Source organism: Serpula lacrymans, assembly GCF_000218685.1.
Source record: "Serpula lacrymans var. lacrymans S7.9 unplaced genomic scaffold SERLAscaffold_10, whole genome shotgun sequence".
In the NCBI taxonomy this organism is placed as follows: Eukaryota; Fungi; Basidiomycota; class Agaricomycetes; order Boletales; family Serpulaceae; genus Serpula; species Serpula lacrymans.
The window spans coordinates 534,483-550,452 of NW_006763299.1; the positions used below are offsets into that span (position 1 = coordinate 534,483).

Below are 15,970 nucleotides of genomic sequence, written 5' to 3' on the forward strand. Positions count from 1 at the left end.
AATCGCACACCCCTTACCAATACATTTTCTCATACGATTAGTAAATACGATAGATCGGACCACCTTCTCTTTCTTTTCTTATTGGTTAGCTAGCTGGTCAGACCACTTTCTTAGTTCTTCCCTTTCTCGGTCTGACCATTGCCGTTGTCGATGATGAGAACTGTTGTTAGAAAACCACACACAAAAACAAACTAACACACAATCCTCCCAGATTCCACAGAACTTGTTTATGGGCTTTGCCTCCTAGAACAGTGGGTGCTCTGGTTGTTCGTGGGGTGGTATGTATAAGGATCCTTCAAAGTAAAACCCAGTGATGTATGAGTGTGTGTTTTGAAGAGGAGGGATAGTTGGAATATAGAAAGATAGGGGCTTTGTGGCGAGTATAGACGAGCACTACCTTGCTAATCGTAGCACAAGGTAGGTTTGAGAACGACAATATGACAAGGTTCCCAGTGATAGCAGGCTCCTGACGCACAAACTGTAGTGCTCAGAAGGACTCTAATCGAAAGGGATGACAATGACTTCAAAAAGTGGGAAGTGACGATGACAGCAGTTGACAGTGGTAGCAGTGGGAAGTGTTGTGACCACACTGGATCACAAGCAGCAGAGTAGTGAACTTGAAATTAGAGAAGAAGTCTGGAATTGAGTTCTTGTTTTTTTTACAAGGTAAAATACAGGGATTTATATAGTGAAAGAAAAGTAGGCTATGCACAGTATAGCTGTGCAAAAAGAATGAGAAAGAATATGAAGGAAGGAATGTACGCTGACAAATCCTGCGTAGGTAGTACAGGATAAGATTGTCAAAAAAAGGAAAAGAAAGGGATAGAACAATGAATGCTGTGAGTAATGTCACAGGTTTGTACAGCCATAAAATAAAGTCCAATAGCAAAAAGAGAGCAAGAAAATCATGATGTCATGGGAAGATGCAGTAAAAAATGGGCAAGGCAAAACACTATCAGTATCAACACAGTTCCTTTATTGTCAGTCAGGCATTCTAAAAAATATGTGTCCATAAAAATGATTCAAAAATCAAAAATAATTGCACTGTAAATGAATGTTCTGCTGAAGAAAAAGAAACTGGAGCCACCGGTCCACCACCTAGTCCAATCCGACAGTTCCATGGCCTTACCAATGGACTGGTTGTGTTGGACCACCTGATCAAACGAGGGAGGGAGAGGAGTAGTTCCAATTTGGAATAAGTGAGTCCCAGGCAGCGTGTGGTAGGTGTAGCTGTAGCAAAGACGATGGACAAAAGATAAGTGTACCCAAGTGAATGGGACAGCGATGAACATGGGCGACACCAGGAGATGAACCTTCTTCAGCTCAAAAACTACCCACACACGCTCCAACCAGGCAAGATGAGCGACCGATGTTTTGATAGTATATGATGGCAGATCGACGTCATGAAGATGGACCTGTTGCCCTATTTGGACTGGCCGCCGGGGCTTTGCTGATATCAGCAGTGGCACGTGGTAGTCAACGGATCGGCGACGGAAGCGGATAGGAAGTGGCGACATCAGAAATGGTGGGGGTGCAAATAAGATGAGGAGGAGGAGGGTGGAGGTGACGAAAGAGTGGATTAGAATGGGGATCCAGAAACAACCATCAGGTGAGAATAAAAAGGAGAGGAAGGGGCCCATGGTGGGGCTAGGCAAAGGAAGGGGAGTAAGGGAAACGACAAAAGCGAGGGCGCAATGCAATGTGTAGCCAGTGGCGACGCGAAAATTTGCCGAAATGCCGAAATGCAGAAAGTACCGAATGGAAAAGCAAAGGTGAGCGTGACTGGATTGCCTAATAGAGGTGGTGCTAATCAGCCACAAGTTCGAAACAGGCAATATTAATTACTATTCCACGTGGCACTGTGTGTAAAGACCCTAGCTGTATGCCGGTGACCCGAGCAGCGTAGGACTTAAATCTCAACAAGTGTTGGACAAGCAAGTATAAAAGAGTAAATCTACAACTGGGGTATGTACATGGATGTCGAGCTAGTTATATAGGAAAGGGCATGAGGCTACGGGGAGGTATGACGTAGCGTATTGGTAACTAACATGTGTATGTAGTGAGGCTGATTGGTAATGTGTATTACTAATAGATCACGTGATACTTTGATAAGATTAGATCAGAGAGAGATTAGATAAGGTGAAACAAGAGTCTCTATCTCTCGATTAGATAAGAAAGCTGAGTCAGATGGGTACGATCGTGACATTACCCCCTCCTTAGGACTTTCGTCCCGAAAGTGAGAGTCTAGTCTGCCCGTTTCCCAATTGTATAGTGATTTTTGAATTCGAGTTGGAATAGTAAAGTTTTCGAAGGGTTGATAGTTTAAGATAAATTCTATCCTTCGAGGTGCACTAGGGTTTTTGTTATGAAACTGTTTTACGAGTTTCGATGAATTTTTTAGGTTTGACTCGGTTTCCCATGTGCGATCCTCTTTAGGAAAGTCTTTCCAATGTACTAAATATTCTAGTTTCCCACGTTTCAATCGTGAGTCTAGAACCTCTTCTACCTCGTATTCTTTAATTCCGTCCACTATCACCGGTGGTGCGGTTTTTGGTTTTTTCTGTGTTTCGAATTCTGGTTCTCTGAATGGTGTTAGCAGTTTCTCGTTAAAAACCGGATGTATATTCTTCCATCGTCCGGGAAGTTTCAGCTTATAGGCTCCTTCGCCTATTTTCTTTTCGATGGAGAAGGGTCCGTGTCTTTTGTCGTCGAGTTTCTTTGCAGGTCTATCGGTAGTAATATGTTCTGCTTCAACATATACCTTGTCGCCTTCTTTGTAAGCGATAGCCTCTCTTTTCCCTTTATCGTACTGTTTTTTCATGTTTTCTGCTGCTTTTATCAGCGATTTTTCTGCTTCTTTCCTTGTCTCTTCCATCCTCTTCACAAACTCTTCCGCACTTTCCGTCTTCACCGTACTTCTAATTCCCTTTGCGACTTTCGGATGTTGTCCGGAATTTAGGAAGAAGGGGCTGTAACCGGTTGCGGAGTGTGATTTGTTGTTGTATGAAAATTCCGCTAAAGGTAGCCATTCTGCCCAATCCGTTTGTTTATGGTTTACGAATATTCTGAGATACTGTTCTATCTCTTGGTTAATTCGTTCCGTTTGTCCGTCTGTCTGTGGGTGATAAGCGGTCGAGGGATTTCCTTTTATCCCAAGGAGTTTGTAGAGATCTTTCATGAAATTGGAGACGTATTGCGGTCCCCTATCCGAGATGATCTTCTCTGGTATGCTGTGATTTCTAAAGACATTGTCTCTAAATAATCTGGCTACTCCTTCCGATGTCACTTTGTCATAAGTCGGCATGACTTTTATCATCTTCGAGAATCTATCTACCACTACGAGTATCATGTTATAACCGAAAGATTCCAGTAATGGTCCGATTAGGTCTGTGGTGATGATTTCCCATGGTCTAGTTGGGATTTCATTTGGGTGTAACGGTGCCGCTTTCTTTTGATGGTTAATCTTAGTGCGTTGACACGTTTCACAGCCTTCTACGTATTTCCGGATATCTCTGTCCATGTACGGCCACCAATACCATCTAGTTACCAGTTCTTTGGTTTTATACTGTCCGGGGTGTCCTGCTACCGTGGAATCATGGTTTTCTTTAATGATATGTTCTCGTAATTTCCCGTCTTTGGGAATATAGATCCTTCCTTTGAAGATCAACATCTCATCCTCCATCCAAATTCCTTTCTCTCTGTCTTCTCCTTTCTCTATCATCTTCCACGCTACTTCATCTACGTTCATCATTCTTTTGCAAATCCATTTGTACAATTCCACTGCATCGGCTGATTGCTCTGCCATGCGTTGTCTTTCAGTGTGTGAAATCATCATACGGAAATGCTCTGCTTTTAGCACGATTACGTCTTCATTATCATCCACTCCCCTTTCATGGTCTGCTCGTCTCGAGAGAAGATCTGCTTTGATGTGTTTTGTTCCTGGAATGTGGTGGAGCGTAAAGTGATAGTTGCTCAATTCCATAACCCATCTAGCTTGTCGTCTGTTGAGCTTTTGAGGTTGTTTATAGTATAGGAGGTTCTGGTGGTCTGTCCAGATCTCAAACACCTCTTTTGCATCAACAAGATAATGTCTCCACTCGTCTAACGCAGTCATTATGGCTAAGAGTTCTTTATCATAGATCTCATAGTTGCGCTCTGTGGGATTTAGCGCTTTTGAGAGATATGCAATAGGTTTCCATTTCCCATCTTGCATCTGTGATAGAACTGCTCCCATCGCGTAATCGCTGCTATCAGCTTCAATTTTAAATTGTCCGTCATCGGTAGGTAAGGCGAGTACGGGAGTCGATCCGACACGGGTTTTTAATCCGTTAAAGGCGTCGATCTGTTCCTGTTCCCACACGAACTCTACTTTCCCGGTCAATTTAGTTAATGGCTTGGCGATCAACCCAAAGCCTTCGATGAATCTTCTATAGAAGTTTACAAAACCCAAGAATGCTTGTACTTCCTTTTTGGATTTGCATTCTGGCCATTCCATAATTCCTTTCACTTTAACTGGATCCATGCGAATTTCATTTTCTGAGATGATGAGACCTAAGTATTCTGTCAAGGTCTCTTCGAAATCGCATTTTTCGGGTTTCAAGTAAAGGTTGTTCTTCCTTAAGATATCTAACACTCTGCGCGTCATTGCACGGTGTTCTTCAATCGTTCTTGTGAAGATCATGATGTCGTCGAGGTATATTACTACCTTTCCGTCGTCAATCAAATCTTTAAACAGCGCATTCATCATCGTTTGAAATGTTGCTGGTGAATTCGTGAGTCCGAAGAACATCACTAACGGTTCAAAGAGCCCCCTATTCATTCTGAAGGCTGCCTTGTGTTCATCTCCATCCTTGATACGGATATTGTGGTATCCCCATCTGATATCTAGCTTCGTAAAGTATTTCGCGCCCCTGAGCTTGTCTACAAGTTCATTTATCAGGGGTAGCGGGTATCTATTCTTGATGGTGATGTCATTCAATCTCCGGTAATCTTGGACAGGTCTGAGTTTTCCATCTTTCTTTTTGATGAAGAAGAACGGTGATGCAAATTGTGATTTGGAAGGTCTGATTCTTCCTGATTCGAGGTTTTCGTTTATGAACGCATCTAGTTGTTCTTGTTCTCCTAAAGCTAATGGATAACATTTGCAGTCTAGAGTGTGGTCACCTGGGATGAGTTCTATGGCATGATCCCATTGACGTCTCTCTGGTAATGCATTAAATGACTCCTTATCGAATACGTCTTTGTAATCGTGGAGATGTTTGGGGACTATTTTTTCGAATCCTCCTTCTTTCTGATCTTTACCAGCGGCTTCGGCGAGCTTCTGAGCTGTTGTGCCTTGGGCCCTAATGTGGTAGTAATGATCATCAATAGAAGTATCTTCATAGTCCATTAGATTCACTTGGATCAGCTGATCCCCATCTGAGTGATCTACTTCCGAAAAGTATGTGTCAGGGTCTTCTTCCGGATCAAGGAAGTCAACCTGTCGTTTACATTCTTTCGGGCATCTATCAAAGTTCAACTCCGACTTTTTCCAATCTATAGTGGGATTGTGCTTCGTTAACCACTCATGTCCGAGGAACATGCGTCCACTCCCTAAGCTTGTTACGGCGAAGTGAATGTTTTCTTCGTGGTCTCCTATGCTCATCCGTAGTTCTATAAATTCTTTGATAGCACCGTCTTTGTTAAGCGTGCCATCAGCATTGTATACTGGAATTGGTCTCGGTATCTTCTTTGTTTCATATTTTTGTTCTTTTACGAACGTAGAGTCTATGCAGCTCCCCGTACATCCACTATCTAGGAGAGCTTCAATCGTCGTTGATCGATTCGTGTCAAGAGTTGTCAGTCTGCAAGTAATGTTCATTTGGTTTCCTTGCGTTCCCCTAATGTACTTTTTCGGGGTATGTAACTCTAATAGAGCAAGTTCTGCTTCGTGCAGTGTTAATGCATTCAGCTCTCGTATTGTCTCTATTGTGACTTCTCTACTTCTTTTTTGGTGCGTCCAGATATTGAGAATACCAATGGATCTTTCTTCCTTTTGGTCTCGTAATCTTTCTGCAACCCAAAGTGGCATCCATGCCGCTGTCAGTCTTTGTCTCTCTTTGTGGTCTAGGTTTTTATTAGAGGTGTTCCTGACCTCTTTGGAACTGGTCGAACCATCAGTTACATCAGTGCTTCCCAATTGAGTCACTGCTTTCTGTGGTTCTGTTGTTTCTGAAGTTTTAGGGATCTTTCTAACCCGTTCCCTGTTCAGGTTCACATCTCTTTTTGTTTCTTTCTCTTTTAATCTCAGATCTGCTGCGTCTTTGGCCAATGCAATATTATTTTCATGATCTGTACTAATACAACTCATGGTAGACGGCAGACAAGAATCTTCGATCAAAAGAGAAGAGAAACTATTTACAAAACTTTTGTCCTTAGGCGCAGCCGGTTGATGTGTCACCGCTGGCCTCTTCAAAAACCCTGAAGGACTTTTGATCTTTCTTCTGCAGTCATCTTTTGCAGGAATTCTCTCACGTTAAACTGAGGCTTTGCTTGTGCCTCCTTCTTGCATTCGAAGGACCGATGTCCCTTTTCACCGCACCGGTAGCAAAGTCCCTTCTGTCGGTACTCTGCTTTGTCGACCTTCATGGGGTCACCGGATTGGGTATATAGGTACCCGGTTGCATCCTTCTTTCTCTCGACCTTTGGTTCGGTCGTCTTTCCTCCTCCGTCTTGCTTCTTTCTCTCCGTACTCCTGAAGCTCTCTTTCTCCGCCTCTTGATGACGCCATAGATAGTCAATGCGGATTAGCTCCTTCTTCCACTCTTCGTAGTTGGCCGGCTCTCGGCCGCCGTATATCACCTGATTGACCAGGGGTTCATTCATATTCCTACGTAAAAGTGAAATGAGGAAGTCCTCATTGGCTTCTTGGAGGTAACTAGCCTCCCTTCTCAGTTCTTCGAAGTGTTCGAAGTGCTTCTCGGCCGTGTTCTTTCCTTGTCGTAAGATCATAATGTCGTTGCGGGCGGCGAGTTGCTCGTGAACGTTCTTGAACCGAGTCTCCATCTTCGTAGCGAACCACTCAAATTTCTCGTAAGTGGTTTTGATGCTTTCTCCTCGCATCCTTTTCTCCATCTTCGTCTCCATCCACTCTGTTCTAAAGGCAGCCGCTGCTCCTCCTGTCATGAAAGAAAGCACATAAGCGATCTTTCTTCTTTCGTCCGCGAAATACTCTTCGTCATCTTCAAAATTGAGCATTAGGGCTTCGCGGAAAGCCTTATACTTCTTTCGGTCTCCATCGAAGTTCTCAGGCTTCTGGAGAGCCGTTCTGGTTCTGTCTACGCGTTTCGGCTGCGTAGCGGGCGGCGGTGGTGCGGATGTGGCTGGAGCGGACGTAGAAGTATTCGACGTAGCTAACCTCAGCTTGGCTAGCAATTCGTCTACTTCTTCTTTGGCCTCTTTCAGCTGCGTTTCGTATAAATCGTGGAGCCTCCTCTGCTCCTGCTCTATTCTGGTCTGAACATACTGTTCCAGTCCAGCTTCCTGCGATGTCGGGGGTTGGGGTTCTAATGGCGGGAGCGCGTCCGACAATTCTCCCATCCCCATTTCTGGTGTGTCCCGCTCTTCGCGTGGACCTCGCCACTCTCTGAATGCTGCCGTTGTCATGATCAGGGTAAGGGGTGTTGTATCGGATTTGGATTGGTTCTATCTCTGGGAATGTGAAATATATTTCCCAGGCTATTCTATTCTCGGAATGGAAGCGTTGTTCTGCTAACCACTCTTCGAAATCACCAGGTTGCATATACGAGAGTTCCCCGATGATAAATCGGATCAACACTTTCTCGAATAAGTTCAACCAGACTATCTTTCTCTTTTAGCCAAGCGGTTCCTCTTCTGTCCCGCACTGACTGTGTACGTAACTAATCTAATCTGAGATATCGGTGTTCTAATTGTATAGTATCTGAGGTCCAAACGGTTGTCTCAGAGGTACCCAGCGAGTAACCGCGTGCAGGTCTTTTCCGACTGGCGGACTCAAATGAGCGGCCTGGTCAGAAGCGTACGGAAGCTACTTTAAACTAAGTAATACCTATCGGGCTCCACGCCGTCAAGGGTTCTAGCTACTGGGTTGGAAGGGGGAGTGAGGGGGATGTTAACAAACGACTCTGTGGGTGAGACATTGGCAGGAAAAAATGATATGATGGTGTTGGGTCGGGTGATAGGTGTTATGATGGTAGTTTTTGTGAGGTGAACGTAGAGTTTGGCAATGCCAAAGAGTATGAGTGCAATGAGGGGGAATAGGGTGATGATAAGAATAGCTATGATTTTGCTCATCAACAGGTGTCGTTCCCAAGTTGTAGATTGTGTAAAGACCCTAGCTGTATGCCGGTGACCCGAGCAGCGTAGGACTTAAATCTCAACAAGTGTTGGACAAGCAAGTATAAAAGAGTAAATCTACAACTGGGGTATGTACATGGATGTCGAGCTAGTTATATAGGAAAGGGCATGAGGCTACGGGGAGGTATGACGTAGCGTATTGGTAACTAACATGTGTATGTAGTGAGGCTGATTGGTAATGTGTATTACTAATAGATCACGTGATACTTTGATAAGATTAGATCAGAGAGAGATTAGATAAGGTGAAACAAGAGTCTCTATCTCTCGATTAGATAAGAAAGCTGAGTCAGATGGGTATGATCGTGACACTGTGCCTGTGTGGCGCAAAGGTGAGTCTTTTTGAATATTCGCTTTGTTATTGACACCTGTCCATGCTACCAATCAACTTTGGTGCATGACACCGTTCACTATATAAAGAAGTACATACTCGATGTATTATTCCCTAGTTCAATATTAGTTTGGATTCGCGCCTATACCGATACTCTTCAAAACTCATACCCTGATTCACTGCCTTCCAGCAAGGACTTGACCAGGCATTGTATTTTGTTATATAGCTTCATATTCGTTGCCTGACATCATAGCCATGGACATGTACCTCAGTCTCCTACAATCCGACAAACTTCGCAAGGCATATGTAAAGTCAAAGCTGGAGTAAGATAGACGATGTGGATGGACTTTAGTGTACTGTATTGCATACCTGTGTTTTCGTTGTATCATTTATCTTGTTATCTTGTAGTACTGTGTCTCTTAACGAATCTAAGATTTTGCTTTTGTTGACTGAATCTGAATGCATTCTCAGTAACAAATCACATTGTAAGGATGCGAAAACATGTAAACTAAAGTAGGCCCCTTCTACCTAGCTCCTGCTGATAATCAATCCACATAGCGTGAGCGATCCAATCACAGCGATTATTGGTGGCAGTACCATCAGGAAAAACCCTTTTGCTATATAGCGCTATATAGCCACCACCTATATATATAAATGCATTCATAGAAACTATAGTACTATCAGTGCAATCATAGCTCTTATAGCTCTTATAGCACAGTAGTAGGCAAATTTTAATGAAGGGGAGAAGTATCTATAATTCCCTGAAACTCTGGATTAATCTAATAAACTTGTTCAATAATAGAAAAAGGCCAAAAGTGTTTGGAGTCAAGTATATTATTATAGGCAAGATACTATAAGTGCTCTTATAGCCTATAGCAGCCTACATAGCTCCTATAGCTGTAAAGGTCATAGTTTTAATATAGTTCAAGGTGCTTAAAAGGGCTAATAAATCATCCAGTATTAATTTATCATGTAGCCTGTATTAGTGAAATAGTAGTTTGTATCCCTGATACTCACAAAATAAGAATAATGATTTATCCAAATATAAGTAGTGACAATGAGTAAAAAAATAACTAAGTCCATGAAAGGTCAAAATATAACACCTGTATAATGCATTTCATAAGCTCTCATGGTGTAGTGGATAAATGTGATGTGTGGCTGTAGGTTACTTAGTCACCCAAGAGCTGACTAGCAGGTTGAGAGTTCAAATTCTGCCTGTGTTATTTTTTTTCAATCAGCCACACAACAATTTCCAACATCTATAAGAGCATTTATAGAGCTATATGAGGCTCTATAGATGGCAGAGGTTCTATAACAGGTTTGACCACTATAACAGCTTTATGAGTACTTATAGTGCTATAGAGCTCTATATAGCTACCCCCATTTTTCCTGATGACGGTTTGCCTCCGTTAGTGGGGTGTGAGAAAGCTCATCGTTGTCGACCTCAGGAGTAGGGTTGAGGAGCTCGATGTCATTGGGAGTGTCGATGTCAGAGGGATCATGGGTCTTGATAAAATTGTGCAGCATACAGACTGCAGGTGGAACCTTGGCTTGGATGGACATGTTATACTCTATAGTGACCCTCAAAATCCCAAATTGGCCCTTCAAAACACTAAATATTTGCTCCACAATATTTCAGGCAGATGCATGGCGTAGATTAAAATATTCCTCAGGATTTTGAGGTCTAAAAAATGATTTTTAGTCTACTGTAACATAGTAAATGACAAAACCGGATAAACCCGGTCTCTGCCAAAGCAGCCATTGTTCTCCTAGGAGTCATTATACTGTAGTGAGTAGCACCTCCGACTATAAGTAGTAGGGGGTTTAGTATAGAAATACCTCAGTCGTTTCTATAGCCTCTCGGGCAGCGGCTGAGGTATGTTACATTACATTTATTAGAGATCACCTTAAACTAACATCCATTGTAGTTTCACTTAGGTAAATAATAAAGTCGTTTCTATAGCCTCTCAAGCAGCGGCTGAGTTTCACTTAGTTTTATTAGTAAATAGACACTGTACATTACCTGTGATTTCCCCAAGCATATTTGGCCAAATGATAGTGGACACCTCTGTAGGGGACCAGCAATTGGTCACATGAAGGAAATCCCGCATCAGCGAGATAGTAGCGATGATGAGGGATGTACAGGTCATGGGCTGGTGTCTGCAACTGACCCCTTCCAGCCGCTAAGCACGTATATGAACTTCATATCAAAGTCACAGCACATCAAGCAGTTCTGGGTGACTGAACCCTTCCGATTGCGAGAGGCTGCACGTTCTGCAGCGGAAGGACTGCAAACGATATGGGTGCCATCAATTACACCGATGGCACCCGCAAAATGGCAAAACTTTGGGTTATTGCTGATGGCAAATGGCGTAGGGGCATTGGCATCTGGTAGACATACATACACGTTGTAGATATTAGGGCAAGTGAAAGCTTCAAGCATTCTCTTGAAGTATCTAGAGACTGTGTCATTGGATCGTTGGAAATGTTTGGCGATGTGGTGGATGGACAATCCTGTCACACAAGTGTACAGAAAAATGGCAAGTTGTTCTTCAATCAACACATGCTTTGAATCTGAGTATCTATTGGCCTGCAATAAATCTAACCACTTCGAGAAAAATTCCTGCCGCACCCCAAGCTCCGTCCTGATACAATCAGGATGCCCATCTATCAATTCCCTGACCCATCCATAGCCTGTCAGGACCGAGTTGTGGTACGGTCTTGGTTTGGGGTGTTGCACTTGTCCTTCCACTATAGCCCGAGTAGTATGTGTGATTGATTTGACGACAATAGAAGCTAGTTTTGACATCTGTAAATGGGCCAAGTACATCCGCTGTTGGCTTGTCATTAGCTGGTCATTAGCTACAACATTCAAACCATCTTGCCCCTCTGAATCACGAGTATCATCTCCCTCCGTACGAGTGACAGGATTGGTGTCTGAGTTCATATAGGAGGTATAGCTGATAGCTGATGACATGGTGTCCTAGTAGTACTATCTTATCGACGGGTCGCAGGACTCTACAATTGCATCTCCGCTAGAGCGGCAAGGCTTTGGCCAGGGAGGAAAATCTCAAAAAAAGAAGAAAAAAAAAACCCCCAATCCCATACGAGCCCTAAAGTGGGGCTATTCACCATAAAAGTGTGTGCATTTCCGATTGATTTTCACCTTATCTGGGATACCTAGTGCTAGGGAAAAAACAATTGTTCAGGTCACGTGACCAACGGTCAGAACGGTCAATCGGTCAATCGGTCGACCAATTTTTGACTTTCCTTGCTATGGCGAAGCTGCCTGTTATAGGACTGAAAGTGCGCGAGTGAACCTTCGTGTTTTTTGCCTCAGCTTCAATCTCTGCTGTGGCACTCGCATGGCGAAGCGCACCACTGAGTCCTATACTATCGTTGGACAATAGGTGCAATTGGTCTGGGGAGATGTTGAATAACTCACCAGAAGTTGAGCTATAGACTGTCGGAACTTGACCAGTAGATATAATTTTTAGTTTTCTAGCTGCCTATGTAGAAAAATAAGCAAGAACTTGAAGCATTGGAGCAGCGGAACAAAACCAAAAAGATGACACATGTTTTGGAATGGTTCTGCAATGTCTGGTCACACTGGGTCACAGCGGCACTCACAGACCAAATCAGGCGGAGCTTACAAGTCAAATTCCGCGTCACACTAGTCTTGAACCAGACGTTTTGGGAAGGCATGGGATAAGCCACGCTGAGAGGTTCCCAAAATGCCTGGAGACTTTTGTCTTAGGACGAGTGCATCAAGTCACAGTGTCACAGACACTCGACTCTTTTAGGCAATGATTGCCGCTTTTATACTAAGATTATCATGATGTAATTATGCTTAGTAGTACAGAAATCAGAAAATATTGACGAGTCCCATATTCAATGATCATTCAATTATTCGTCACTCTCCATGCTTCATTAAATGGTCACTGTCCCTACAGAATATCTATCCCATGAAGCCATCAAAAAGAAATCCTATACCAACCTTGTAGAGGCTCGTCAGAAAGCTGAAGTGGCAGGCCAAGAAGCAGACTTACAAGAATCAATTCGAAATTTTGTCCGCCAACAATGCAATGGCTGCACCCCCTATTCATGGCAAGTGGACGCCGCTGAGGCCTTTACTTTGGGACTCGACTGCACCATTATTGCTGGCACAGGATCTGGAAAGACTTTGGCTTATGTCATGCCATCCTTCATACAGAAGGATGGCATGACAGTCGTTATATCGCCGTTGAAAACTATAGAAGAGGAACAGGCCGATCAGTTTCGTGCATGGGGCATACAGTCAGTTGCAGTAAATGGAGACACATATAATCAAGACTTACACAAGGTAAGTCTATTTCTCGAGTCTCTATGTTGCTTTGAACTCATCGGCATGTGTAGGAGCTCGAGGACCTTAAATATCAAATATTGTTAGCATCACCAGAATTGACAATTGAAAACCCCCAATTCAATGCATTGTTGTGCTCACCTGCTTTTCAGAAACATGTACTTGGATACATAGTTGACGAAGCCCACTGTATCTCACAGTGGGGAGGTGACTTTCGGCCAGTGTATGCTAAATTAGATAGGCTCTGTTCATTTGTGCCTCTAGGCACACCTATATATGCAATGTCAGCTACAATATCCCCTGCTGTCTTGGCCGAGGTTTGAAAAACACTGCACATTAGCGCATCAAAATCCTTTCATTTGAACTTGGGAAACGACCGACCTAATGTAACGCAGGAGCTTTGCATCATTGCTGGCTCCACAGACTATTCAGCCCTTGATTTCATTGTCAAAGATGCACAGGCTGCCAATGAAATACCACGGGCACTCATCTTTGTTAACACTGTTAGTCAGTCCCAGGCTGGCTTTTGGAGACTCCACGGAATTGTATCTGACCAACTAAAGAGTCAAATCAGTTATTTGAATGCCAGGCGCTCGCCACGCACCAGGAAAACTGTCTTGCGTGACTTTTGTGAAGGAAAAATAAGGGTCATGTTTGTGACCAAAATAGGTGGCATGGTTAGCATTCGAAGCAATCTAATAAGCTTGCTTTGTCTAATAATTAAACAGGGACTCGACATACCAGATGTCGAGTTGGTGATCCAATTTGGAGTCCCATCATCACTGCCAGTATGGCTCCAAAGAGCAGGCCGAGCTGTCCGCAACTTCAGTCTTCAAGGACATGCTATAATGATGGTTGAAGCGTCAGTGCTTCAACGCGTTAGTAAAAAAAAGAAAGGCAGAACTGGAGAAGAGAACTTAGAGTCAGAAGATGAGCTTGAAGACTCAGACCACGAGATTGGAATAGAGAAAGATCCAATGTACCGCAAGAAAATACAATGATAGACTCGTGATCACCCCAACTAAGGAAATCCAAAAATAATGGTAAGTCAAGGCCTACTGAATTCATGTAGTCCAGGATAGCTCGGACTTTGGCTGCGGGACTTCCTGTTAGGTTCTCCTTTAAATGGCGAGTGTTGGCAAGTTGAATGGGGGAAGATGTGTATGAAGGGAACTCCGAGCTGTTGCTATCTGCCAGTGGATCATAATCTGGCTCAAACAAACCATCAGCAATGAAAGGATTGTAGTCAGTATCCTCATTAACATCTGAGAAGCTGAGGGAGTCATCAGATGTCTGGTCTTCACTCATGTTACATTGATCACAAAATGCAACTCGGAGAAACTGCATAAGTATGTACAAGGACCGACAGATAAGATAAGATAATCAACTGATAGAGGCAAAAAGTCCCGGCGTGACACGATTCGCCCATCAAATGTCTCCAGACGTTTGAGTGGCTCCAGCGCGGTTTATTCCGCGCCTTCCCAAAACGGCTGGCTCGAGACTAGCGTCACACCAAGTCCTGACGCTGGTGGTATGTGCGGTACATACCGAAGTGGAGCTAGCAGTCCTTGATTGATTATCTTGGTGTGTGATTGCCTGTTTCGGTCGCCTAGTCACGACTCCATCATTGTTTTCGTTTCTCCAGACGCTTTGAGGCCCCAATCAGCTCAGTAAGTATCTGGCATTGTAGGGGCCTACCTATTGACGTTTTCTAGAAAGATATTGCAATATTCCCAGCACGAGATCTGGTCAAATCTGGCCATCTTTCCCTCAAAATTCACACTTCTGGAGTTCAAGAGCATAGTGTCAGGTCTGTCGTTGTTGCTACAGATAAGCTATTCACTAAATTCTTTCACAATTATATTATCTATACTATATTCTACATCTGACAGTTTTCTAGCTACCTGTACAGTGATCGTTGAGCCTCTGGAGGCCCAAGTGCATATCTCTTACCGGTTGCATCCGGTGTCCAACGATAGTAGTGGATGGTTTACGAGACTACGAGTTAGCTTCATTAAGCTCGATACTTCAAACACACTACTTTTCGATTATGGCTCCGCATTTACTCGACAAAGTCTCACAACGCCCATATGCATCCTACCAACTACATGACCTACAAAACACATTAACGTACTCTCCCGATTCTTCTGTCTCTTTTGGTGGCCTTCCAAGCACTGCCACTCCACCACCATCTCTCACCAGAGCCTCCAACAGAGCGGCGTTTGAGCACTCATATGCATGTAAATTGGGCGTACAGAACAAAAATGGTTTTTTTCCGCCTAGAAATTCCCCTCAAAGTGACTGGGAAATAGACAGAAAGTATGAAGGGATCCCTCTTGATATCTTACAGTGGCTGAACACGCCATTGTATCGTCGGTCCGTGTATCAAGTAGGTCTCTACTATCTTTTTTCGTCATCATTCTAAATCTTCTAAATCTTCGCAAGTCATTCAAACTGGATGAGTCTTGTTATTATCGACTACTGAAGATTTTGGAGGAGGAACACGAGGCAATCAGGTAATATAGTCTCACCGCGCACGAGGCACGATGATATGATCACTTACTAGCGCTTTAGGTGGACATACCACAACGATATTGGAGAGATTCAGCTAATGGCGCCTCATCCCGTACACGACTCATCTTTCTATTGGCTTCGAGAACATCTTGCAGGACTATATTAGTAGTAACAGCGCGCCCTCGATTGCAGATCCAGTGGGGGAAAACCAGGATGGAAGGAATTGGTGCGGATACGTTCGATCCAAGGAAGGCTCGGGTGCCGGATGGGATCCTAATGTTGCAGATCTTTACTCGAGCGGGATTCAGGATGCTGCTCATGCATGCAGATCTGGCCTACTTAGAGGTTTCCTTTTCGCAGTCGCTAGCTGATGTCCAGCGTAAGGTTTGTTCCATGCTTTCCCGAAACCCATA

The 15,970-nt window shown here is 43.7% G+C and overlaps 1 protein-coding gene across 1 annotated transcript; it reads left to right on the top strand.

Annotated features, from left to right (window-relative positions):
• Window positions 1-12,635: 12,635 nt before the first annotated feature.
• Window positions 12,636-14,044, top strand: SERLADRAFT_440254 (uncharacterized protein; the record flags this gene model as incomplete). Its single annotated transcript, XM_007320708.1, has 4 exons — window positions 12,636-13,043; window positions 13,097-13,360; window positions 13,439-13,720; window positions 13,772-14,044. The coding sequence occupies 4 exons, from the start codon at window positions 12,636-12,638 to the stop codon at window positions 14,042-14,044; spliced, it is 1,227 nt and encodes a 408-aa protein (XP_007320770.1).
• Between the last annotated feature and the right edge of the window lie 1,926 nt (window positions 14,045-15,970).